At 33.4% G+C, this 26,548-nt stretch overlaps 1 protein-coding gene across 1 annotated transcript in view; it reads left to right on the top strand.

The window, feature by feature from the left end:
* LRRIQ1 (leucine rich repeats and IQ motif containing 1) overlaps positions 1-23,639 on the top strand; it is a gene marked incomplete at both ends in the record, with an annotated part of 104,665 nt that extends 81,026 nt beyond the window's left edge. The window contains 4 exons of the mRNA XM_084268803.1: positions 2,092-2,224; positions 3,741-3,801; positions 8,557-8,677; positions 23,512-23,639. Coding sequence (XP_084124929.1) covers positions 2,092-2,224; positions 3,741-3,801; positions 8,557-8,677; positions 23,512-23,639 — 443 coding nt within the window. The remainder of the gene's footprint in view (positions 1-2,091; positions 2,225-3,740; positions 3,802-8,556; positions 8,678-23,511) is intronic.
* Between the last annotated feature and the right edge of the window lie 2,909 nt (positions 23,640-26,548).

The raw sequence follows: 26,548 nt of genomic DNA, 5'->3' as shown, positions 1-26,548 counted from the left end.
TAAATACAGACTTTAAAAAAAAATCTAAAGATAATTTCTTGAGGAATTACTCCTCATTGGAGAACATATGCTAAAAAGCAGAAGGCTCGGTCTCCAGGACTGATCTTATGAAGCCATGCAGCACATTTCTTACTCCTGTTATAAATCAGCATCTTCTTCACCTGGGGAACTACAAGGGTACCAGTGTAGTTGCAGACTTGAAGCCTACACATTTTCAAAGTGTAGTACTAAGAAAACTACTCCAGAACCAAGAGCAGGGGAAGACAATATCATAAACTTCAAAAAGGAGAAATGTCTCACACTTTAATCAAGGCAGATGATGGTAATAATTGGCACTGACTGACCAGTTCACTACTCAACGTTTTTAGTCAACTCTCACAACCTCATTTCAGTTCGTACAGTGACTGTCCACCCACACTTTTCCTTTTTCAGTCTTCCTAAGGAGGTTCTTCACATCAGTTCTGCCTAAATTCTAGTCTGTGACTCACAAGAAAGACATATGACTTCAGGTTCTGTACTAGGACTAATTTTAATAGGTTAATTATGGGTTTGGCAATTCAACACCTTCAGCCTAAGGAAAGGATTTGGTCTGAATGGGTATTCTCTATACCAAGATAACCACAACCAAAAGACATTCACAGTTCAGACTAAGAAATAAGAAACTATCATACTTCAGCAATAGAACTAAAAGATGAAAACGATGAGCTCACTGCAATGCCAGGTGAAATGCAAGTAAGGGCCTAAATGTTGTAGCTTATGAAAAGCAAATTATATTTTTTACAAAAGGAAAAGTTTTAAAAATACTACAGATAATGTAGTAAGCTCTTACAAGGTGAGTTAGTGAACTGTAACTTCAGTTTATGTTGAATGAATGAAACTGAGGCTTAAACTAAGGAGTATGAGAAAACCATTCACCTCAAAGGCAGTTCTGACATCCCCTCCTGCCCCAATATAGTTGTTGATAGTTAAGTCATTTATGGTGGGCAAATGGACAGTGCAAAGTGGAGTGACCTGCATTCTTTGCTGGTTCATGTGCAAAAGGACAGGTATTTTCCTGCAGTTTACTAAGGAACTTCTAGTAGCTGCTGAACTGGCCTATCAGTGAGAGAAAGAAAAATCTTTGAAAGGAAAAAAAGGAATAACTAGTCACAGGGAAGATAATTCAATGTAATCTAAAATGAAATTAAAGAGAAAACCAAAATAGTTATGTACAAAATAAAAATGAAATTTTCCACTGTCTCATAAAATGCATTGAGTCAAAGGTGCCGAAAAGACATAACCTATAAATTTGATGTATAAGGACAGAAAACAAAAAAGTTTTGTTCTATTAATACCCCCATGCGCCAATGTTAATTTTCTGCAAGCTCTTTCAATTCTGCTATTCTCTTTCTTATGCTTCAAATATATCTGGTATGAACCAGACTGGTCCCAAAAACTGAAGAATATCCAGAATTGTACAGGGTTTTTTCATAGCATCACTGTTTTCTTCTCTGTCTTTGGGTGTCTTGTGTGATACAAAAATATATAGTAATTTGTGACAAATACCATCCTTTATGTATACGAATGTTTTGAAATTCAATATCAGAAAGTGCACTTAAAGTGTCCTTATAAATTGTATCACTGTGAGATGGGTCAGAGGAATAAGAATGCCTTATGTCCACTCTTTCATATAATGATGATTTTTTTTTTTTTTACTTTATAGATTGATAAATAGAATTCTAGATACACATTAATGTGTATTTTTAAGCTTAGGGATATCACAGTAAGCAACATTCACAGATGCTATGACAAACAATTTCTGCATAATATATATTTCTATGTATATCTCAGAATAATAATTCCCAATAAAAATATTCTTCTTCAGAAGGCCAATATTTAATCCAAGAGAGAAAATAAGCCATAAAATTAACAATTAATTTAGAAGCATTTGTTAAATATATGTAAAGAAATTCAAGTTCCTTGGACTTTTTTGCAAGAAAAGGAAGTAATTGCCTTTTTTTTTTGTAAAACGGAATTCACTTTTATGTGAGGAATTTTAAATTATATTTTTTAATTTTAATGAAAGACAAGAATATCTTTTTTCCTTCCCAGGTAAAAAAGAAGATTTTTTTCAGATGGATACTACATTAGATGAGACATTACAAAGGAGAAAAGACTTTACATACCAATGGCTTCATGGACAGTTTTTGGATTATGAAGCAGCCGGTTCCAAAAATATGAAGTGGTGAGGTCATTGTTGTTAATTTTTTATTATTATTTTAAATTGATCTTGTAAAGTGAAACCTAGCTTAATAGTTCTAAAAAAAACATGACATTGTAGCTAGCAGATGATACCAAACATGGTACCCTTTAGAAATGGTTAGTGGTCATTGTACAGAAACTTCCACAGTGATAATGAAATGATACACAGTGCAAAATCTTATGATAAATATCTGTATAGCTTTATGTTTGCAATGCAGTGGGTTTTATGTGATAAAGCATATAGGGAAAGTGCTTATTCGTCATATATTGTAAAACTTTATGGGTATATGTTGTGGTTTTATGTAATTAGATCAACTGTAATATTACCTATATTATTATATTTCATTAAGGAAGGAAAAATCCCACTTTTAAACTAGATAATATGTATTTATATTTTATCTTCAAAACATAAACACAACTTTTAAATCTTCATAGTATGATTTAGTAAAATATTGTAAACATGTTCCTTCTATGTATAATTTTGGTTATTAAACAAGTAAAATCAGCATGGTTAAAGAAAGGGTTAATCTAATTCCCTAAACTAACAGGAAGATATAGTAAGTATATTTTGGTCATAAATTTAATATATATCTTAGTGAAGTCATTAGTAGACACAATGCCAAGCACTTCTAATAAAACCAAACAAGGCGCCAGTAGGCAAGCAGTGATTTAGTGTAAGCATTTTAACTTTATTTTCATTAAAATGTATTTAATTTGCAATGCAATGGTCTGCATATTGTTATGTTTTGTATAGAAAAACAGTCCACGTTTCTAAATTGTATCAATGACTCTAGGAAGTATATATATGCAGTACATATTCCTTAGAAAATATTTATCTGTCATTCACGTTCCATAACAGTGAAACAAACACTCCAAGTGTTTGTTTAAGATAGCTGTCATGACTTTTAATTTGAAAGAAAACACTGGAACAGAACGTATAATGAAGTTTGAAAGTAAGAGGATGTGAAAATTTATAAAAGAAATTTTTTAGATGTTGTCCTACCTCTGCAGGTGCGTGCTAAGCACTGGTATATGTGCTGAATTTTTTTAAGATTATCATACCATTTTAGAAAGTGGCAAAAGTCCCACTGGTCTGCATTTGATGATCACTGGTATGCTGTTTACAACAGCTGATGCATTTATGAAACTGAAAACTATTTTATTCCTACGTAAAGTAACAGCTTGTCTGTAATTTATGTCAGTAAATGCAAAAATTCATGCATAGTGGCTTTTATTGACATGCATATTTTTAAATTAGTATTCTGGCATAGAAATAGAAAATACTGGTTAATTTATTTTAATGTTAGGTAAAAGCATTTTAATATTAATCACTCTGATACTTTGTCAATTAATATTAATTACTTTGACGCATCTTAACAATGGAATTATTTTAAATAGTATAGTTTTTACTTAAGCAGTGTTTACAGAGAAGATTCTACCCAGGTATTTTAGGGAACCTAGTGCAGTGGGATTTATTGAAATTTCTACGTGTTTCCCAGCTGCCGTTTTCTGCCTGAGTTGGATCCTGCGATACGTGACAGTAGACAAGTACAACTTGTGGTAAGAACTTGTTTCCTTGTGGGATTCTGCAGAATTCAGCTATGCCTTGATGGTGTTTTCAAATGCATACTTGGTGTAAAAGCAACCAGGAAGTTTTTTTGATTGAATATAATTCTTTAATGTTGTCTCTATTTGGCAATCAAGTCACCCATTGATGGAGATCAGAAGAAAATGCTTGAGCACCAGAATCCATGTGTGTACAGAGGTTTCCAGTTTCATAATCTGATACTGGTTTTGTTTTTAAGACATCAAATGCTACTGTGTTTTTTAAAGCTTCGACCTTTTAAAAATTGTTTTTAAAAAATTAAATGTGGTTCAACCCTAATTGCATTATTTGCTGAAAATATTCTTGTCAGTCAGACAAGTTTAAAAGCTCTTAAATTCTGTAAGTCACATACCTAAATCATTTAACGCACCCACAGTGTCATTTATTAAAAGACAGTAAGTTGGCCTAGTATCTAACTAGTGTATAAAATCAGACTTACTCTTACAATTTCTTTGTTATTGCTTTTTGCATCACAAAATGCCCTTTGCTCTTTTCTTTCATTCTTTTCTTTGCAGCATTTTTTTTTTAAAAAAAAAAAGTTTTCTGAACTGGGTAGTTCTGTAGGCTATCAGGAAGGAGAATGTGAGTGATTTAAGGATGTGAAGATTTGTAAAAGTAAAAGACTCAGTGTCAGCGATACCCAGAAGTTCCTTTGACTATGAGCCTACTGATTAACTTATACTATGTACTTACATATTTATGCACACTTCAAATTTTATTGCCAAATTAGCAATATTCTTGTTGATATAACAACATGAGGCTTTAACAAATGGGACAAAAGCTTGCAAACTATACAAAATTAGTGGTTTATATTCCTATATTGAATGTAAAGTGCTGCAGAAAAATTATTTCCTAGTTAGATGATGTATCATTCTGTACCCTGAGCAATCTTGGCCCTTTTACCCTGTCTTCCTTAGCTTCACCACATGTGCAATATGCGTGTTCTTCTAAAATATGCTTTTAAGACTTAGATGTTACTATTGCTATTTTCTTTAAGTCAGATTTTGTCAAAGATTTTTTGTCTGGTGTGTGGCGTGCCCAATTCTTAGTTAGTTGTTAAAGATTAGTGGCTGAAATCATGAACCAGGAAACTGTTGTGATGGGGTTTGTTTGCAGCAGCACTAACAGCTGTTTGTTAGGTAAAGTCTAAAATAGTTATTGTTCTAATTTGAGCAAATCATAATCTAATAATCTTATCTAAATTACACATTATGTAATTATTGGTAAGCATATGTGCTCATAGGTAGATTGTATCTTATGTACAGTAAGCAGTTCTGTCCACAAAATACTGCTGCAATCCCACAACAGTATTATGTGGTGTGCCCACATAACTGGCAATGTTATGGGACTGTCACAGGCTGTGCCACATAATTACATAGCTGTTCACATGAATGAAATACAAAGAAAAATGCAATAGAATGGCAAAAAAATGGCAAAAGGAATAAAAAGTATCTCTAATGCAGAAAGGCAATGAAATAATGATGTGGTTTGTACATGTAGACGTCTGGAAAATTACAGTTTTAAAATTTACATGAGTTCTCTTAACATTTAAAGGTTGAAATGTGAAATGTGAACATACTCCTAATGTTTTTATACAGTAACTCAGTTAAAGGCTATGAAATCATGACAAAAATTATGTTAACACTTAGGTGCAATCATTATCAAAAAGTACAAAAAGTTCTGGTAAACTGAAAAATAAAAATACACTTCTAAAAAATTATATACATATATATATAATTAGAAAAGGAAAGGATTCTTGGGCATTTCTAGTAGCTTAGTCATATTTCATATGCTTGATCATAAAGCATCTAGTTTGTATACGTTGCATGATCCTGCATTCAGAAGGTACTAGATTAATATAATTTTCTAACTGATATTTGTGCTTATTCCAAGAATTGAAGGCATTCTTTGTCATAGGTATAAAATTATATTTCAGTAGTTGCAATAAATCTTAGCCCTTCTCATTAAGGAGTAAACCCTGCAGCAAATCTAAGACCTTATTATGCAACCTTAATAATTTTGATGATTTTACTTACTACTACTACTACGAGAGCGTTTAGGAAGGCATGCTGGCTTACAGTTGAAACTAGGCACTTGTACTAGGTATGATTTTGCTGAATGACAGGTAAGATAGACTTGCTGATTCCTCTTTGTATATCATTTAAGTTAGCTAGATGGTTACCCATTTCACTATTAATCAGTATCTCTAAGTCATTAAGATATAACTTGAATTTAAAAGCACTTTTTGCATCAGAAGGTTACAGAATATCTTGATAACTTGACATAGGAAAAGACAGATATTCGGATGCAGAGCTGTATTTAAGACAAAGATTCCTCCTTAATGAATTTAATTAACTGAAAAAATAAGTGTATAGTAGTAAAACTAAGGGCAAAAGGTCTGAAGAGTTAACTCTGGTGATGTCTGTAGATGGAACTCCAACACTGCATTCTGAAAAAGTGTACCCGTATCTTAAATTTCTTCCAAATTTTTGGCTCTAAGCTATAAATGTAAAAGGGAAGGTTTTAATTAGCTTCAGAGGACTTTCAATCACGTTCTTTACAAACCTGAAATTAAGTTTGCTCCAGTGATTAATACAACCTTAAATATTACTCAGACTGTAATTGGGTGAAAACACATATCTTTATTTGAAAGAAAATAAGAAATATTTTACAGCAACCGTACAGCCCTATTAAAATCTAGTATGTAATGCTGCATATTGTTGTCTACAAGATGATGAAGCCTCAGTTTCTATGATGATTGGGATTGGACAGGAATGCTGTGGAAAAGTTAGTTGTTAAAATACTGTGGTCTTTGCAAATTGGGACATTAGAAAACTTCTACAGTGTGTTGGAACAGGTTAGATGGAAATAAGAATGATCAGTTCCATTGGTCTGAATCTCTCTGAGCATCACAGTGATTGCATTATTAAAGATTTTGAACATTCGAGCTCTCACAAGCTTAAAGTGAGTAAATATTAAGGATTAAAAGATAAAGAGTTGGCAGGATAAAACTTGCTCTTTTCAAAGTTCCATTACACTGCTGTGAAAGAGAAAATAAAACATTGATGATAGCAGCAATAATGCAGCCTGCTATCTGTGCTAGGCAAAACTTTTAAATCATGGTTTAACAGGCAAGCATCAGAAAACAAGGGATAAACTTTCTGTGCTGACACAAAGGATATGCAGTCACTAAGGAAGACTATAAAAGCTCTGTATCTTTGGAGTTGTTGGTTTGAAAATGCATGAACTTTTTAATGAATTTTACATTAAACAGTGACTGGGTAAAGACAAAGAAATGAAACAGGTCTCCATTTCATCCAAGTTCTCTAAGTTAGACTGGACTACAAAGCCTGTCTGCGTTGGTGCAGTGGAGCTCTTGGTACAGTGAGCTGGTTTGAACAGGAAATCTGGAGATCGTCTGCTCCAGAATTGTCTACAACTCCATAGTTGTAGGCTACAGCATTTTCCTGAGGAAAAAGGAGCTGCAGGCTTCGAGCCCCTGAAGAGAGAGCTGAGATCCAGTCTCTCGATTCCTGATTGAGCAGTCTAACGACTATGACACTGTGCAAAGGGTTGGTGGCATTACCACTAGTATAGTATCTCCTTTTTTGTTGTTTGTTTTGTTATTTTGGGTTTTGAGGCTTTTTTCACAAAAAAAAGAATGAACTCTATTTAGTTAGACACCAACTTTCTGAAAGGATCTGAGGCTTTCCAGTCCAGATAGAGGAATGACTTATCGGCCTCCTGGACTCCAGTTCTGAAGCCCAGAGACTAGAAAATTTATGTCCCTGTGTACATTACTTCCAGCTGACAGGATCTGGACTGGGGATTTTGCAAATTGCTCTTCTGCAGTTTCCATTTTTTCCCCCATTGTTACTGGTCCTCAATATCTAGTCAGGAGAATTGTTAGATGGCTGCTTTTGATGCTGATTAGCTTTCATTTCAAGAAAATGGAGTTCTTCTTGAGTAGATGTGAAGTTGTTTCTGCAAAAACTAACAGTGTACCATTTGCAGTGTGTGGTTATCTTCCAGGTCAGTATTTTTAACCATTGCCCTACATGTTACCGAAACAAGGACCCATTGCTAAAATGATATATGATTTTCATTTCTATTTTGCCATATTTATGTGCAGATTAACATGTTTCCTGCCACAATGCCCTACCACTGAATGTTAGAAGTTTATAATTAAAATAATACTCTTACCTAAAGTATAATTAAAATGCTGTCTGATGGTTATGGTTAATTAGTAAAAAACTAAAAGATTAAATTACTTACTGGGCCCTTGACTGATTGAACTGATACGTGTCCTGGATAAAACATAAATATTGCAGAAAATAATCCAATATGACATCTCTGACATTCAACTATAACTTAAATTATAGACTGGTCAGTAAATGATCTTAAGCTGTTTAAGGTTTCATCAGCCATCTGCAAGATTGATTTTCTTCAAAATTACTGTACTAAAATGTTTTCTTTTGTTGTTGCACTGACTCAGATCACAAACCACAATTTTAAGATCGGCTCTTATTTACAAAAATGCTTTGACATAGTGCATTTGTTCAGCCCAGGCAACAATAAAGGATTGTGGTATCATTTTGAAGAAGGTTGTTTGACAGACCCTGTTTGTTTATTTGGGGTAATGTGAGCTGCATTCAGAAAATGTTATATTTTGTTTCATGATTGTGTACATTCTCTCCCACTGCTTCCAGGCAAGCCCTGTAAGCAGAGAAGACACGGATTTAGACTATATTTCCATGGCCAGTGGAAGTGCTTTGACTGAGAACAGAGAAAAAAATAAGCAGCCACACAGACACTCAGCAAGATCTTCAAGTAAGTTATGGGTTTTTTCAGTATCAGTTTTAAAAATCACTTTAAAATGCTAGGTGGGACTGACCATGCTTAGAATCCCTAGTAACACATGCTACTTATCTTTCTATTTCTTCCTTACCTAAAACGTTTACGTACATTTTCTGCTGTTCTGTTTAAAAACTGTGTCATAGGGTTTCTTCTTGTGATTTTAACCCACGGGAAGTTCCCTGTGACGTGTGCTAGGTCCTCTGATAACTGGGTTCTTAAAAGATTTTGTTTTCTTTAAATTATAAACCAGGGTGGGTTTTTTAATGTTCTCCTTCATTCTTTTTTCCAAAAGAGGTTTGAAAAATACATGTTTTCTTAACTGTTAACCAGAATACATATCCTAATCAAGCCACAAATTTGTCATGTTGATTACCAACTATGCTGTAGTATATGCACCCTACTGAACTTGCTGTAGTTCAGTGGCAGAGGATCCTTTCAAAGCCTTAAATTTTTACACTGTGGTATCTTACAAATAAACAAAAGGATATATATAAAATGAAAAAAACAATACTTCAAAGTCACAAAATGGTAGTATTTTAAGTTTGATGTTTTATTTTCTGTAATGTAATTGAAGAAAATGTTAAAATATTTCTAATATTACATACTATATTTTGTTATTTGTGTCCAATGTCTTTTCCATATAAATAAAACTGCAAACACCCAAAAATGTACATTGCAGAAAATATAAATAGTATTAAATAACTGGCAAAATTTTGAAGTTTCTAAAACTGTTTAAGTAGGGAAGTTTCTTGAAATGCTTTATGTCTAATGGTTATCAGGTTATTTCATAAATTATATGTTGCTGCTGGATTTGATTTTTTGATCATGTTTTCATATATGCTGACTTTTCAGTTTTCATAAAAAACAAACTAAAATTCAATGAAAACATGTAAAACATCTTGATATATCTATTTTTCTGGCATACATTGTAAAAGCTTTGGAATAAAGATTTATTTACATTATATTATTCCACCACAGGCAAAAATAACAGTGATTACAATTTGTCTCTGCTAATTCACTTGATTTACATTCCTAAAATTAGATTAGATAAAATTTATCATCCTAGTCTAAGTTAATTGCATCCGTGGAGAAAGAATACAATTCTTTATCTGCCTGCCATCTTAGAAAACAATGAATTCAGTCCTGAGTTTTCCCCTTTCTTTCTATTGGCTTGTTATAAAGGCCCACCATTTAAATTAGATGAGATTCCTAACTGCTAGGGTCCTGAATTTAGGTAAGACAAGTCTATGCCAGTGATCTCAACGGCAATATTATTGCATCCATACATTCAGCATAGAATGTATGCATATAGTGAATAACTGAATTAACTTGTATGCACTGCATTCATATTAATGTATCACTGCCATCCAGAAAAATAAATAAGAATAAGATCTTTTGATGAAGATGGGCATGTAGAACTTACCCATGTTAGGAGCTTGGAAGTGTCATTGTATTATACCTTCAAAAAGGAGAGACTAGGAAAGGAGCAGGAAAGAAAAATCATCTGGCAGAGTTGCGTCTGTGAGAGACACAGACAGTTTACAGTGTCAGGTAATATATATGCATTTTCATAAAATACATATCTACTGCAGCATAATTACATATTCATTCTCCCTTCAGTAGTCCAGGAACTACAGGAAAAATGCTCATGTCCTCTGTCTTTCAATATATGCTTCTGCATGTGGATCTATATATAAATTTTTCCACAATGGATATGAGAGATTAAACAGTGATGATACATTAAATGATAATGCATGTTATATATAAACCCAGACACTACTATTATCTTTGTACAATTTATACACAGTACATAGACATATTTATTATATGAGTTCTTTGCCAAATACTTTTGCTTTTCAGTCATCAAGTTATTAGTCCTGTGGTATCCTTAACTTAAAACATTAGAAATTTGCCTTTATTTATAATTTATTTATTATAAAATACTTTGTTGTTGTATAGTGTCTCTCGGTCCTGCTTTCTAAAGTATTTCATGAAGAAGCCTCAAAATTACTTTAGTGATTTAGTAGATGTATTCTCTTTGAGTTAGTCTTCACATGCATTACAGAAGAGCTTAGAAAAAGTTCTGTGACGTTAGAGGTGTTCCCATTTGATTTAATTGTTAAGTCAACTTCTTGTATCATGTTTTCAGGAGAACTCAACCTCAATGATTTTACAAGGTTTAGTTAATAAAATGTTACTAAATTCACATTGCAACATCCATAATTCTGATTGTCCTTCAGAATTCTTTTTAATAATTGCTAGGAAGTCTTCGTCAAACTATGCCATACAACTGAGAGATATTAGCATATCTCAGAAATACTGTTTGGGGGGTATCACAAGTTTCTTCTATACAATTTGTAATTCATTAATTGCATCAATAAATTGTTCAAATTCTTCAGGCTGAAAAATTAGGTCTAAAAATTCAGGATAAAATATTTTTACATTTATTTACTCAAAAAAAGACTCAAATATTTATGATACTGAGGTTGAATGTGTTTTATATGCTGCAGGGGTATGACTGCATCTGAACAATCCTGTTTTTGTAAGACAAATATATAATACTTTAAAATAGTCCTTTAATTCAGTGGTTTTTTAGAAAAGACAAGATTTCCAGAAATATTTTGGGGAAATGGACACATTTTATGTACTTTTTCTATATCTTATTTTCCAAAGTTAGGTTCTTAGAAATCCTGGTCAAAGAATTTTAAACCAAATTTACTTTCTTTTATTTTTTCCTCTCTTGAAAAACTTGGATGGGGTAGATTATTCCTAAACTAACTTAATTCTGTTTCTTGACACAACAGAATGAATTAAGAAATAAAAGAGATGCTCTGGACATAGTATATCTTCGTTTAAGGACAACATTAGTGTACTTAAAATATTTCACATGTTGCCATGTTATATGTTCAAAGGGAAAATTGACTGCGGGTTAAATTCACACAGTATTTTTTAAAAAGTAAATATATTTTTATATAACCTAAGGAAAAAGTAACAGTTGTTCAGTCAGACTAATTAGTTACCCAACTATTGTAGGACTTCGTTTCTATTGATGACCAGTATGTTTTATAAACATACTAGTTTATATTCCTTCAAGAAATCATAGTTATTTCTTTATGCTCCCTGGTAATTACCTTTTCTTTTTTATTTCTTGAGATGTTTCTTTGAGGTGGGTTGTTGGGTGGGGTATCTTGTCCGACCAGTGCTGAGATCTTAATCTCTGTGGTACCTTGTGCCAGTAAATTGAAAATGTAAGTGTATTAAAATGACCTTTTGCTGGTTATGTTTTCTGACTTTCAGTTTCACATAAACTTACCTTGCTTTTGTAAAATGGATAGAAAAAAGATACTTTTCCCTGATATACAATTTCTCTGTAATACATATACATGAGCCCTGATGGTTAGTGGCCTACAGTCAGAGTTACACAAGAGTATCAATCCTACACTTCAGTATTTTTATTGACTCACCAACATGCCGCACCAACATGCGGAAGAACTTTTTCACAGTGAGGGTGACAGAGCACTGGAATAGGCTGCCCAGGGAAGTGGTGGAGTCTCCATCTCTGGAGATATTCAAGACCCGTCTGGACGCCTATCTGACTGATATGTCCTAGGGAGCTGCTTTGGCAGGGGCGTTGGACCCAATGATCTCTTGAGGTCCCTTCCAACCCCTACAATTCTATGATTCTATGAAATATTGGTGTGAATTGCTGGTAATATTTTTTTAAATACTTTCTTGAACACTGGTAGTGTATTCAATACTAAGTTGCAAGATGAACATAGAAATCCTTTGCAAGAATTAAGAATTAATTATTTTTTGTATCTAGCTAGACAATTTTTTTTATATTAATGTCCCATTTCTGAGTAGGCTATGACAATCATCATCTCCATTCAATCATCCTAATCTTGTTCTGGCCAACCAATATTGGACCTTTAGATAAGCATCCATTTTCTCTACAAATCATGAACTTTATTTTTATTGTGCTTCTTGACTTGTGACATGGCTTTCCAGAAGCCCAAAAATTTGTAAGTGATAAGCCTCTGTTATTTAAAATACTGCCAAGAATTCTTAATTGTTCTCTTCAATATTCTTTTTTCAGGGAGCCACTGATAGCAGTAAAATGCTGCTTTCTAGGAAAAAATAAAAATAAAAAAATCAGACTCATATATATGGCTCATATATACTGTCTCCACTACAGAACATTGATCAATTTTATTTCTTAGATAAATTCAAAATTTACCATTCTGTTAATCAGTGAGATTAAAGTAATAAAGTTTAATAATGCCTTTCTTACAATGGAAAGACTTCAAAATTAAATAAAAATAAATAAATAAAATAAACCCACAACCCAACCCAATAGCTTTAATTTCACTTTTCTCTTTACATCTTTCTCCCAGTTCTTATTTTTCCTCTTGACAACACCCCCACCATGAATTGTTGCCTTCCTTTCTTTTAATAATGAGAGTCCTTAGAAAATCTTCAACTTTGTTTTTAACCAATGTATGGTACAGCTTCACTTCTTTAAAAAATTCTGAATTTCCTGATCCTTTTTCTCCTTACCGTTGATATTGTCTATGTATTGTAGCTCCATAACTGCTGTCTTTCATTTGGCATTTGTAAACTCCCTGTGTGCAGTAAACATCTCATTTTTAAGCTCTCTCTTCATGCCTTCACTCATATCTTACTAAAGGGTTTCTGGTGGTCTTTTGTTCTTTTTTTTTTCCTTTCACAGTCGGAATTAGAAGTTCTCCATGTTATAGAAACTGAGTGAGAAATATCTTAGAAATATGGGATCATATCTTGAGGTACTTAGTAATGCCTTCAGTTTTTCAGCATTTACCTGCTTAGTGTTTCCCTAGAAGATAATGGTAAAATTTATATTTTCTCCTTCAAAATTTGTAGACATGTTGTCAATTTATAGAGGATATTTAAAGTACAAATTACTTCTTATTGTCAGCCAAATGCTCATCCCAATTTACCTTTGAAATTGTAGCTTCTACCACAATTTTAGGAATAAAACTGACTCTTCTGTAAGTTACATCTGGTTATACGACCACATGAATGTTAGTGCAGACACTTTGTCCTGTAAAAGACAGTGACACGATTATGTACTATTAATATTTTTGTGCTCAGAAAATGAAAGCATAAAATGCATGAGAAAGGATTCTACAATTCTGAAGTAATTAAAATTTACCAAGCTTTGATGCCTACTAAAAAAGCATGAATATTGTTGTGAACATGCTTTCAACAGAGTTGGGTTGGTTTCTTTCTACACAGATCCCTCCATATATCTTACCAGAATACAAAATACACCTCAAGAAAAAAAGCTGTCAATCCACCATACTTGAAAGCATAGCATATATTTACATGGCCAGAGAAAAACAGAAGATAGTTAAACCTGTATTATAGACTAAAATATGCAAAATAACCTCATTCTGGTAGCCCTAAGCAAAAAGCTATGCAAGGATGGGTTGATTTAGAAGTGGCATGACTCCTTATGAATTTGAAGTTCTTTAATGACTTCCAAACCAGAGCTCAATCATATCCTGCAACCTTACAGTGCAGATAGATAAAGCTCATAATATTCTGTCACATTCAAATCTTTCATCTGGCGGTCATGCTTTCTTCTAAATAATCAGTGAAAAAATCACTAGTAGAAATTAAGAAATCAGTGCAGTGTGCTTCATTGCATATTTAAGCATTCTTCAGTACACTGAACTCTACTTAAGGCCCTTTTATGTGAAAATACACAGCGCAATAGATCTTGTTTATGTGGAGACTTAGATACTAAAACCTTCTTTTCTGTCTATGGCAAATGTATAGCATTGATATGATACAACAAGAGAAAATATTTGACTGCAGATTCAAGAGTTCTGTTTTTCCCAGTTCTGTCACTAGCATTTTAATTGATATTAAGAATGTAATTTTGAATCTATACACATCAATTTTCCTATCTGCAGAAATAATAATCATTATATATACAATCTTTGTATTATCTTTGTGTATCTAGTGATGAAAGGATGAGAGCATCATTATGTTTAACTGCTTGGAAAGGGATGGGGCATCCTCCTCATTTGTGAACTGGATAAACTATTTGGAAGCTGCTGTGTCAACAAAGGAGTGATGTTACAGGTGGATATATACACACTGGTACAGCAATGCCAATAACAAACTAGTTACAGTGTGGTAACAAAATTGAGGGATGTGTCAAACAGTGGAATAATTAATTCAGAAAACAAAGTAGTTGGTATGAATGTAGGTCTGACTCATTCTTTCAGTTTCTTAAATTCACTAACTGATTTTTTTATCTTAACTGAGGACATGTATTATGTAACAATGGAAGTGCAGTAATCCTTCAAGGAACATTATTAACATTCAAGCAGTTTATAATGATGAAACCAGGAAAAATCAGTTATGCACCATACATTTCTTTCCAGAATAGATATAAACCCTGGGTTTGAAGTGAACTAAATCTACATAGGTGTCACCATTCATGGGTGTAGAGACCTATTTATTATAATATTATTTTCTGGAGAAGAACGCTTCTTTCAAAAATGCACAAAAAATCATCTGGGTAAGAGAGAATTTCTGAGGTAAAATCCTGGCTTCAAAGCCAGTAAAACAGATTTCAGTATGATAGATGCAAGAAACTTCAAATTTTTTACCAGGTTGGAGTTTTTTCTATTCACATATATAACATCTGAGTATTCCCCTGTTCTTGCAGTATGCAATACAAATAACTTACATGTTTTTAAAATGTAAGGAAACAAGCATGTAGGACATCAGTGTAATGCCATTTCCATGCCCACGTGTTTTAAAAATTCAACTACTGGTGAGCTTGTCTAAACCAGGAAAGTACTTGTGTATAATTTTGCATAATGAGAATGAATACTGATGCATGCAAATTTTACACATTCTGTAGGATCAGAACATTTTTCTATTTGTTAAACACAGATGAAAGATACTGCTTTCCTAACCATTTGAAATTATTATCATACAATCATAGAATACCAGGTTGGAAAGGACTTCAAGAATCATCTGGTCCAACATTAGTTAACTATCAAACAGTACATACCCAATCTTTTTCAGCAGACTACAAAATGATACTTTACAAGATTCCTCTTAATCCATTGTGTGATTAAATATTTAGAAAGTCACTTAAATGCAGATTTTAAAAGGCACTTTGAACTTGCTTTCATTATGTTTAGCAGGCTAGGGAGTAAATTATCTCATGTAATTTCATCATCTGTGTTTTGAATTATGAAAATTATTCAAGAACTACATATAACGGGTCCACAGAGTCATTTCCTAAATTTTAAGTGTTTAGTTTTATAGTGTGATAGGCTCTTAGTGGAGTTGGGAGTTTCTTAGAGGGAGTTGTTTGTGTTTTTTGAAGAAATACCAGGTTTTTAAAAAAGGAGAAAATCCGTTCTGAGACATTGACTTACACGTAACTTAGATACTCACTTGGAACTTCGAAACCATTAGACCCACCACAAGGATTTCTGCCGTATGATATGACTAAATAATAACAATTTTAGGGTTTCCTTTGTTGTGGGATATTCTTCAAGCTGTTTCAGAAATAATTTTCAAGTCATTGCACAGAAATACCCAGTAATGAATGTTGGGCTACCACAGAGTTGTTGCATTGGCTGGCAAAGATATGTCTATAATTTTTTTTAACTACAATCTTTCTTTCTTTGTTTTCTTCCTTCTGATTTGTCTCTTTTTCATCGCTGTTTCCACACTTGTGTTCTCTAACCCTTTCTTTCCTATGAACAATTCTTATTTCTTCTCCTAAAACTTCTTATTCCAGCATAAAATTCTTCTCACATCCACTCCTAGGCTTCCTGTCCACAAACGCCATCAAGTCTTGTGTTTATCTCCACAGATCCTTCCTTCTCTGATTACCTTTTTCCTCTCTCTCTATTCCCTTTTGTATCCAGCTATTCTTGCCAGTACTCTTGAGATTTATCATCTCCTTGTTTAAATCCCCTCCAAATTTTACTTTTAGTGTACTATTTAGTGTACCTTCTCGGGTGCAGAATCTTAATCTATATCCTTTCTTATCATAACCTGTATTTTCACTTCTTTTAATTATGTAAATCTAGTGCCAATTAATCTGTCATCCTCATTCGCACTCAGTGCCCTTTGTCCACATCACCCTGTGGTTTCTCTCTGCTCTCAGTGTCAGTTTGTTTTTCAGCAATTCTAGTCTCTTGAACCAGCTATGTCACTTGTTTGCCAAGTCAGCTGTAACTCCAAATCAGTCTCATTTCTTTCTCAGGTTATAATTCCAGACCTCTGGCTCTTCTCTCAGCCTTATTTCTACAGGAGCTTTGGTTCTGATTCTCTCTGTGGTTCCTGTAGCTAGGCTCCATCTGCCACAGAGAGCATGTAACAAGCAGACTCTTAAGTTCCCTGACCTCACATGATCTTCAACATTATTTTTAGGAATAGTCTTGCTTAGTTTCATGTAAGATCTTGGTAAAGCACGTTTCCATGCTGACTGATATTTTAGGGAATATAGCCAAAAAAATCAAGAACTTTTCCTCTGATCATGTAGAAACTTCAGTTTGTATATACTGGGTCCAAATTTGGACAGATCCTAAAAGAAAAGCTCTGTTACTTGGCGGACTTCAAGTCCCCTCTGCACAGGGCAACATAAATATTTCACATATTTTCTTAGAAGTGACTGACCTTTTAGAAAACTTTAGCCAAAGACAGATACTTGGTATATAAAATTTCATCCTAAATGGTCAAAATTGGGGAAATAGATAAGGAGCTAGCATTAGGCTTTAATAACAAGTGGTGCTTGTAGTTAGGAAATTACTGTATTTTTCAGGAACATATTTGGAGCATTATGTTTATTATGTTGTTTATTTTAAGTGTGTTGAATAGCAATTCATAAATGTTTATAAATTTCACTTGTGAATGCTTATCTATCTGAATTCCTTCATGTGACTGAGTCATGTTTTAGAGTTCAGATTATTCAAGTATGTAATTGTCAGCACAATGAACAGCTTCAATGTTTGATAAACAAAGATGTTTTGAGTTCATTATTTCTATAAAACTTTAAGATTCATCTCTAGTGATACCAACTTAAAATTAAGGAGATTTACAGACAAAATCATTTGCTTACCAACAACAAAAAAAAATTAATCATGGGTATGTTTTATCTTTAAATTTCCATATATGTGAAATTTCTTGTAAGATGCTCCTGAGACGTCTCTGTTCAAAGGTAAGTGTGAAATGCAAAAACATCAATGTAAAATTGCAAAATGATAATTACATTTTTGTTTTGTTGTAAATAATGCAACTTAAAAAAAAAAATCCAACTTATATAACCATTATTAAAAAATAACTTCTCCAGGATTTTAGCATTTACCTATTTCATAGATCTGCTGAACCCAGCTTCTTTCCAGAACTTAAATTGATGTAAACGCTTTGCTACTAAGGATTCGTTCTGGTCACTTTCATTAAAATGTTGAAGTTTTTTCTCCATGCCTTCTTATGCTGTATTTGCTCTTAAGTAATACAATATGGTAAGGACTTTGAAATAAATTATATCTCCAGACACACAATGTTAGGTGGATCGATAAACGCTCAATGACGTCTACTATACATCATAAAATTTCTATCATAACCTGTTTAACAAAGCTTTTCTTCTTGGACACCAAGAATTTCATTCAAAGCATTTTACATATTGCATTACTTATCAAAACAGAGGATATGTAAACCTTGACATTTGTTAAAAGACCCAGGCTTTAACCAAAAAAGACCAGAACAAATCAATAGCAGAAAACAGATTAAACAACAGAAAAGTGACTGCTTAGAAATAGAGCATGTTAACTTAACCCAAGACAAGCTTTCAGCACATGCTCGGGGAAAAAAAAATGGTTATTTGATATATACAGTCACCTGAAAATCTCTCAGACTATACTGGAGCTTCATATAGGCAAATATTACAATTAAGTGAAAGTACAGTAAATAGCTGTTACAGCCTGTCTTCCAAAGCCCTGTTTGGGATAAGAGAAATTAAATTGCTTTTCTTGGCTAAGATTTTGTTCCCATATGAGTGAGTATTAGAATAACTGTGTATCATGTCAAATTATGCTTAATAAACTTGCCAGATTCTATTTAATTCTAGTACCAGTAATGGTAAAAATTATTAGTAGTATTATGGTTGTCAAAAATATCAGTATAGAGTATAACCAATGTAATAGTTCTAAATTATATTTAGTAAAGATGCTTACATATAGGCTTGAAACAATGTGAATCTTTCTATTGTTGCCTTTGGGTATGGCCCCCTACAAATACATTCACAGAGCTTAACATTAAAATGAGGTATTAAGATCGTGCTTCCAATTATCCATAAATCACAAATGCACACGTGCATACCTCTGTGTGCATGTATGCAAATTAATGGCATACATGCCTTACAGAATTCTTTATATCTACAGCAAAATATAACTGCAAATATCACATTTTATTTTATGAGTCAGGAAGTTCTGATAACAGCAGTTTTGTTCACTCCTGTATGCTAATGCGTGAACCATTCACTTGCTAGAGACATCGCAGTTTCAGGAAAAAACAAAGGCTTTGCAAAACCAGGCTTCCTGGAAAAACTGTTGACATCATTAGCAATGCTGTAAAAGAAAGCTATATGCTCTCTCAGAAAAACATATCAAGGTGTAAAGTAAGACTTTCCAATAAAGTACACCCTGAAGAAAAGTTGAAGGGTCTCAAAGAGATGTTCAATAGTCTAATATCTGAGTATCTGACCTTGCATTGCTTCAACTGTGTGCTTGGTAGGACAAATGATTTCATTTGCTGTCAATCATTGGATTTTGGTGAATCTTTATTTTTCTGTTTGTTGAACTAAGAATCCTCCCCATTTTTATTATTTTGTCCCCTTTCCTTAAAATGTAAAATCTCGTAGAGCAGTGAAATTGTGTAACTTCCCCTGAGCAGGTATAAATGTATTTATGCCCAAGAAGAAGTAATAAAGCACAATAAATATAAGTAAAGACAACAAACACAAGTGAAACAAATACAAGAATGATTCAGTTACTTACCATTTTAATATGTTTGGGGAGGGGCTGGGGTTTTTATATTCTGGTTTGGGGCTTTTTTTTTTTCCTTTTTTTTTTTTTTTAGAAAAACAAGGCTGTATTTTTAAAGAACATTTCTAGCTTCAGTCTCTTAATTCAAAGTGACACTGTCATCCCTTACCAGACTCTCTTGTCTTCTCTCATCCCTTTGATCTAGACAAAATTCTAACACTTTGCTAAAGGAGCTGTCTTTATTGAATAGTTTTTAAGGGAAAAAAAACCCTATTGTTACAAGGTAGAACTAGAAAACCTGTTGTCAATACAGTAGACAACATCATAACTAAATCTTAGTTATAATTTATATGAAACATTTTTACTTATTGTAAGACTTTACCTAGATACTTACTTTATATTTAAGTACAAGGCTGCTCTTGCTTCACCACAAGAGTGTTCATCCCTAGATTTTAACTGAAACAGTAAAAGACATGAATTAAAAATAAGCATAATAATTTGTGGTCATATGTATGATTAATAAGGTCAGTCCTATGTTTGCAATGGTTTCCATTCCTATATTTTTATTCTTTCTGTTCTTGTGTTAAACTCCAGGAGAAAGAACTGCAGTAAAAATCTTTCTTGTGTTTGACTTATACCTTCATTGTAAATGATGTGTTTCTTTGCTTTATGACACAATTTTTCAATCTTAACTAACATTTAAGCCACTGGCAGTCTCTAAATATGATTTCTGAGAATAACGAATAATATGAATAGGAGTAGGCAAACTGGACTATGCATATATACTAAGCAGACTCACATCTGTGTCTAAGAGTTCTTCAAGGAATAGGCTGTTCGATCTCCATGGCCAGCTCTGCCTTTCATCACCCCAGTTAGACCAGCAACTGAAACAGCAATGCTGATAGTAATACCCATCTCTTAGTACTCTTTAGTAAAGAATAAAAGGCAACCATAATTATGCCCATTTCAAAAATGGGAAGATGCAGCATACAAAGGGGGTGATTTGTAGTGATTTACGAGAAATCTGTCTTGCAGATATTTCATTCTACATCAGCTGATCATTCCCTACAATGATTTTGGTTTATTTTATTTGGCTAAAAGTGCTGAGAACTATGTGAATGATGGAAAGAAAGAATACAGAGCATTCTATGCATTGATTCAGTTTGTCTAGGTCGCTATTGTAAAGTTTAAAGCAGACCCTGGGAAGTCTAACCAGCACTTCAGACTAGAGGACACACAAGAGAGTCATGACTGTCAGACTTTGGCTGATAGTCTGTGGTTTGTTACATCTACATTCAAGGGAGCAGAGTCTACACCTTCAGAGTATCTGGGATTTTGCAAAAATATCTTCAGGCTGTTATCCTGCTCTATTACTGATGCTCTACAAATCCTGAGCCATGTTATCCACAGACATCTGAAACGTTTTGTCAGCATACATGCACTCAAGATTAATAAGTTATTACATTTTACTCACAAAACATTTGACTACACTACCCTGTAAACAATGTATGAATCACTTACAATTAAAAATTTAAAAAAATAAATTTGTGAACTTTTGACTCTAATTTAGACAAGCACAATTCATGCTATGACAGATGTGGCTGATACTCTGCCAAAATAAAAGGATATATTAGAAATCTATGAATACTTTTCAAAAGTTTCTTGCAGCAAATTACAGAAAGTCTTTGGGGATTTTTGTATGGTATAATAATAACAATATACATTTCATAATAATGGAAAGACACTCTATCCTTTTCAGTGAATTGAATATATGTATAAGTGGAGAGCCAGAAAACCTACATTTACAGATTTTTCTAGACCATTATGAAAATAATATTTAGCAGTACAGACATGCTCATCAACAAGTGAGAAATGTTAGTCCAGAAGTAATCTAGATTAGGCAACTAGGGTGTGGTGGACTGCCTGTTTTGCTACATTATCACTTACATAAACTAATTTTAAGATTTATAAATAATGGCATTTTTGTTCTGGCATTTGTATTTATACTGCTGTTAAAATCATGTAATATATAAATAACTAGTATGTCTAGTTTACCTTTATTGTTGATACAACCTTGATGATGAGAGCATAGGAAAGTCATCCTGAAGCATAATATGGCCCCAAACTTCTTTTCCAGTCTAAACATGCAATAGCTACCTCCACCTCTCTCTTTTCTAACAAAAATCATACTAGTGTCTTAATTCTTTTTGTTGTTTAACAATGTCTGCAACTTCAGGGAACTCTTCTTAAATTAAAGAAAGGATGCAATATTATTACCATTTTAGATTTATTTAGAATTTTCACTAATTAACCACTTAATTTACTAATTTGAGGGTTTCAGCCCTCAGTGAATACGTTAATGTTCCAAGTCAAAAGAATTAAAGGCAAGTTTACTGCTTCGTTAAGTAACTTTGCCCTCTGACAAAAGCATTTCTGCACTAGAGATACCTGCTACAATTTCAGGTATTAAATAAAAGGATGCAAAGGCCAGGAAACTGTGTATCACTGTTAGTATTTAAAACCTTTATCAGGTAGACCTAGAGTAAGATACACATTTTAAGAAAAACTTTTAAAAACATTTTTAAGAAAAAATAAAGCAAACAATTGACTACATCTGTAGAGCCATAAGAAACTGAACAGGGATCGTGCTCAAAATAGTGAAAAGGTCTTGATTGTGGAGAGAACTATTTAGTAAGATACATTTGCAATAATTTAAAACTTCATAAAAAGGGGTACTGTATGTTAGGAAAAGCTCCTGACAGCTCCTGATCTAACAGACTACAGAAAAGCACCCATAAGAAACCAAAGAAGTTTTCACTGTTTAGCATTTATAGCCATGTGCAGAAAAAATTCTAAAAATATGTATTTAGTAATATTTTCCTTTGATAGGTGGCAAAAAGATGTTTGGGAAAAAAAATGATGACCTAAGATAGCATGATATGATTGTTTGTTTATTTATTTATTTATTTCTATGCATATATAAAAAACTTCTATTCTCTAAGCTTCATGTAATCCTCTTGCAAAGTTTGAGTGGTCATCCAAAAATGCTTTTTTCCCTACAGATGAAAGATATTTCCACCTGTAAAGCATTGTTTTATGTAAAATAAACATCATACCTTTGGTCAGGTCTACTGGTTATCTTATTTAAATGATCATCTTAAGTATTTTATAGAAACTATTATCTAAATTACTGAAGCATCTGTGTGCCTAACAATGAAAATGCATTGATTTAATGTATTTCCCTGTGTGCTTAAATCTGTGGTGACAGCACACAGCATCAAAATTTAAGCATTCTTGGGCTTTGATAAAAAAAAGCCCACCTTTTTTTTTTGGATATTGTAAACCAGTAACTTGTTAATTAGATATATCTTCTGACCTAGTTCTCCATCCACTTGAAGGATGGATGACATTGCTAGTTTCTGTGTCAAAAGCATTGCTTATCTCTGTATGTGTTTAGAATATGTTCAGAATGAGCAGATAGTGATGCTTTTTAAAAAAAAAATGGTTATTTTGTGTAGTTGGTTTACTGTTTATTTTGATAAGGAGTTTGTTTTTTAAAAAGTCCTACTTTGTGAAAATGCTTGTATTACTTTTAAAACACTAATACATATTTAAAAAGTTGAGTAGCACTCAAATTAGATATATCAATATATATTGTCATATTTAAAAAATAATATGGTGCAGTGAAATTTAAGGAGTTCTGTTTGGTTTTTTGCTAATTTTGCATGTCTGTTTATTGTTTAGAAAAGAATATATGCCCTCCAGAAAAATCATGTTTGGGTCCATCTCATAAAGAACGGATATCGTTTCGAGACCATCCAGTGCAGCTCAGCGGAGGATGGGGAGCAGGCAAAAAAAAGGCGAAAGCTTAAAAACACTAGCTGAATATTGGAGATAATGTACCTAGTTGATTTTAAAAAAAAATTGAGAGTATATGGAGAGCTGTTTCTTTTTAAGCCAATTAATATCAATCTTTGAGTTCTCGTTTATTACCGACAGTTTCATTTAACTGCATTTGACTTGTTCTATTATATATGGTTGCAGTAGTTGGTTATGGGGAGTCTTTTTGGTCAAAGTATTTTATACTTGTCAATAAGTTATCACAGTTTGTGTTTTCAATTGCTTGCATGTTCATGCAATGTAGGACATAGAACTGATTAACCCTGCAAGGGTTGTTGTGCGGTGAACAAGTTTAGATTTGCTTATAAGAACTGGTTGAGGTATGCAAATGTAATACTGGCTCATGCTTATGTGGCGTATGTCACGTATCAAAACACTGAATTCTAATTTTCTCAAAAATAAAATATATGCTTGCAGACTGTGTTGTGAGCTGTGCCAGCCAGCAATGCCGTCCCCAGAGAAGCCCGTTTAGAATGGTTTACTGTAGCAGCAAAACTTCACAGTGATCTACAAATGGTGGGGATGCACTTATCTTTTTTTTCGATAATATGAGAAGTCCTCTACAGCTTTCATTCTGATCTAAGGTCAGAAAACAATAAAACAACCTACTATCATTTTATGCTTTCAAGGACTTAAAACATTTTTCTAGTGGGTTAAAGGAAAAAAGAATTAATTTACTAAATTCTCATTTTGACATTGTAAACCTAACTTTATTTGTTTAAGTAGGCAGACTCCTTCAGACCCATGTGTAAAAGTTTTGTGCAGCAAAGAGATCTAGAGAAGAGACAAAACAGTATTTAAACTTTTCATATGACTCAGTACTTCTAGTGAATGCTTTGTCCGTCAACGTACAAGACAGAAATGTTCCTTGATTTCAAAGCCTAACATTGTTTTAATGTTTTCCACTTTGAGGGTAGAAGTTGCTAACTGGATCTAGTGAAGTCTGTCTTTAGTGTTTACTCATCAGCTTTTGTCCAATATTTTGAAGCCTCAACCCCCTACAGACTGAGAAAGAGGTGATGAGGGCAATGGGGCTTGAAACTTCAATCAGTAAAGAACGTAAATTCTTAGGTTGTGGCTGGTTTTAAAATGTATGTAAATTACATGTGACATTATTTTGTGAGGTGCTTTTTTATGCTAAAATACACAGATGACTATGGATTGAAAGCAGTTATATCCGTTTTTGTGAATACTTGCGTCTGTTTTCAGATTATAAAATGGGCATTCTCATGGAAAACCTCCAGTAAATAACCGTGTTTGTTTCAATCAGCATACTGGTTTTGTTATCATTTTACTTTTCAAAATTTGATGCAGCCTACTTCAGGAAAAAAAAATATTTACCTTTCTGGAGAATGATGGTCAGTGAAGGTTTCTCGGCCTGACTATAGAAATGCTGTGGTTGTCAGCAGGGTATAAAATATCAATAGATGCTTAAGTTACCTAGCTGGTTTCCCAATGTATGTAGTAAGTGTAAACTTAATTTCCATATCTGCTATAGAATGACTTTTAAATGCTACCCCAAAGATGGGACCTTCTGTGGTTTTAACTGTATCATCAAGATGTAAGTTTTGTAGGAAAAACTTTGTTAGTTCCAAATGATTGCGGGTCTATGTGGCAGTGTGGTCAGGAAATAGACACATCACTGTTATGGGTGCATCAAAATGCAAAATTAAAATACACACTTACAACCCCAGTGTAAAACATTGTACATATTATTGCCTCTTTTTGTCTAGGCAGTCCATGATACACTGCATATCACCACAGGTATAAATAATAGGTACTTTTATTTCAGATTTCTTATATCTTTCTATATCATCTATATTTATATCTACCTCTATACCTAAAAGAGCTCTATAAAAGCCATTATACCTGATCTCTCTTGCTTTCCAGGTGTTTCTGAATGAGAAATACCTCCACAGCCTAACTTAAATGTTCTGGCAATGTTTTTAGAGACATTTCATTTTGCAAAGAGGAAAAAGTAGCTTTTTAACATGCAACTTACTGAATTACAAATTGGAGTGACAATATTTGCTGATGTGCCTTTTCGGAATCATAATCTGCTTAGTCTGATATGGCCTAAGTTGATATTGTCGTGCATCAGTTACATAGTAGACTAGGACAATGTCTTGTTATTGTATCCAACACAGCTTTTTAAGAATTGCAGTGTTGAAAAGACACCATATCTGCTCAAATACGGGTAAGAGCAAAAGGTGCCATTTCCAGGAATAAGGTGAAGCAATTGTAAATTGGGGCAGATGCCCTCTGTTCATAGACACAGCTTATGGTATATGAGATCAGGGGTAACACAAATGCTACACATCCTGACATAGTTATAACATGACTTTCTCAAGCCCTATCCTATGCAGCAGAAAGCTGTTTCCTGATTTCTTTCTGCATTTCTTGGGTTTTCTTTTTCAACTTTCTTTTGAGGGGGGTAGATCTTTTTTTTTTAATTATTTTTCTTCTTCTTCTTCCTATCCACTCCTCTCCCTGACACTCCCCCTTCCACCCCCTCCCCAGAAATTCTCATTTAGGACAAGAACATATTCTTAAAAGTAAGTTTCTTTGCAAACTGTTCTGATGTTGGAGTGCCTGTGAGTGACAGTGACAGCCTAGCAAACCCTGTGCCACAAACCACCAAAATTGCGTGTTTCTAGATGCGCAGCTGCTGTTGTAGGGCTCCAGACCTCCTCACAACTCACCAGCATCATCTCCTCAGCACCTTTCCCTTTTCCCTGCAGATCCTTTAACATGAAGGAAGAGGGACTTCATGTCTATAAGCTCTTTAAAAAAAAAGTCTTCCTTTGGTGTATGAAACTCAAGAAATGTAGAAAAGCATTTATTCAAAATTAGAATGAAACAACTCAGGTGCATTTGTGCA

The sequence above is a fragment of the Gallinula chloropus genome, assembly GCF_964237585.1.
Source record: "Gallinula chloropus genome assembly, chromosome: 1".
Taxonomy (NCBI): Eukaryota; Metazoa; Chordata; class Aves; order Gruiformes; family Rallidae; genus Gallinula; species Gallinula chloropus.
The sequence above is the reverse complement of the archived record's forward strand: the minus strand, read 5'-3'. Positions and strand labels throughout refer to the sequence as shown.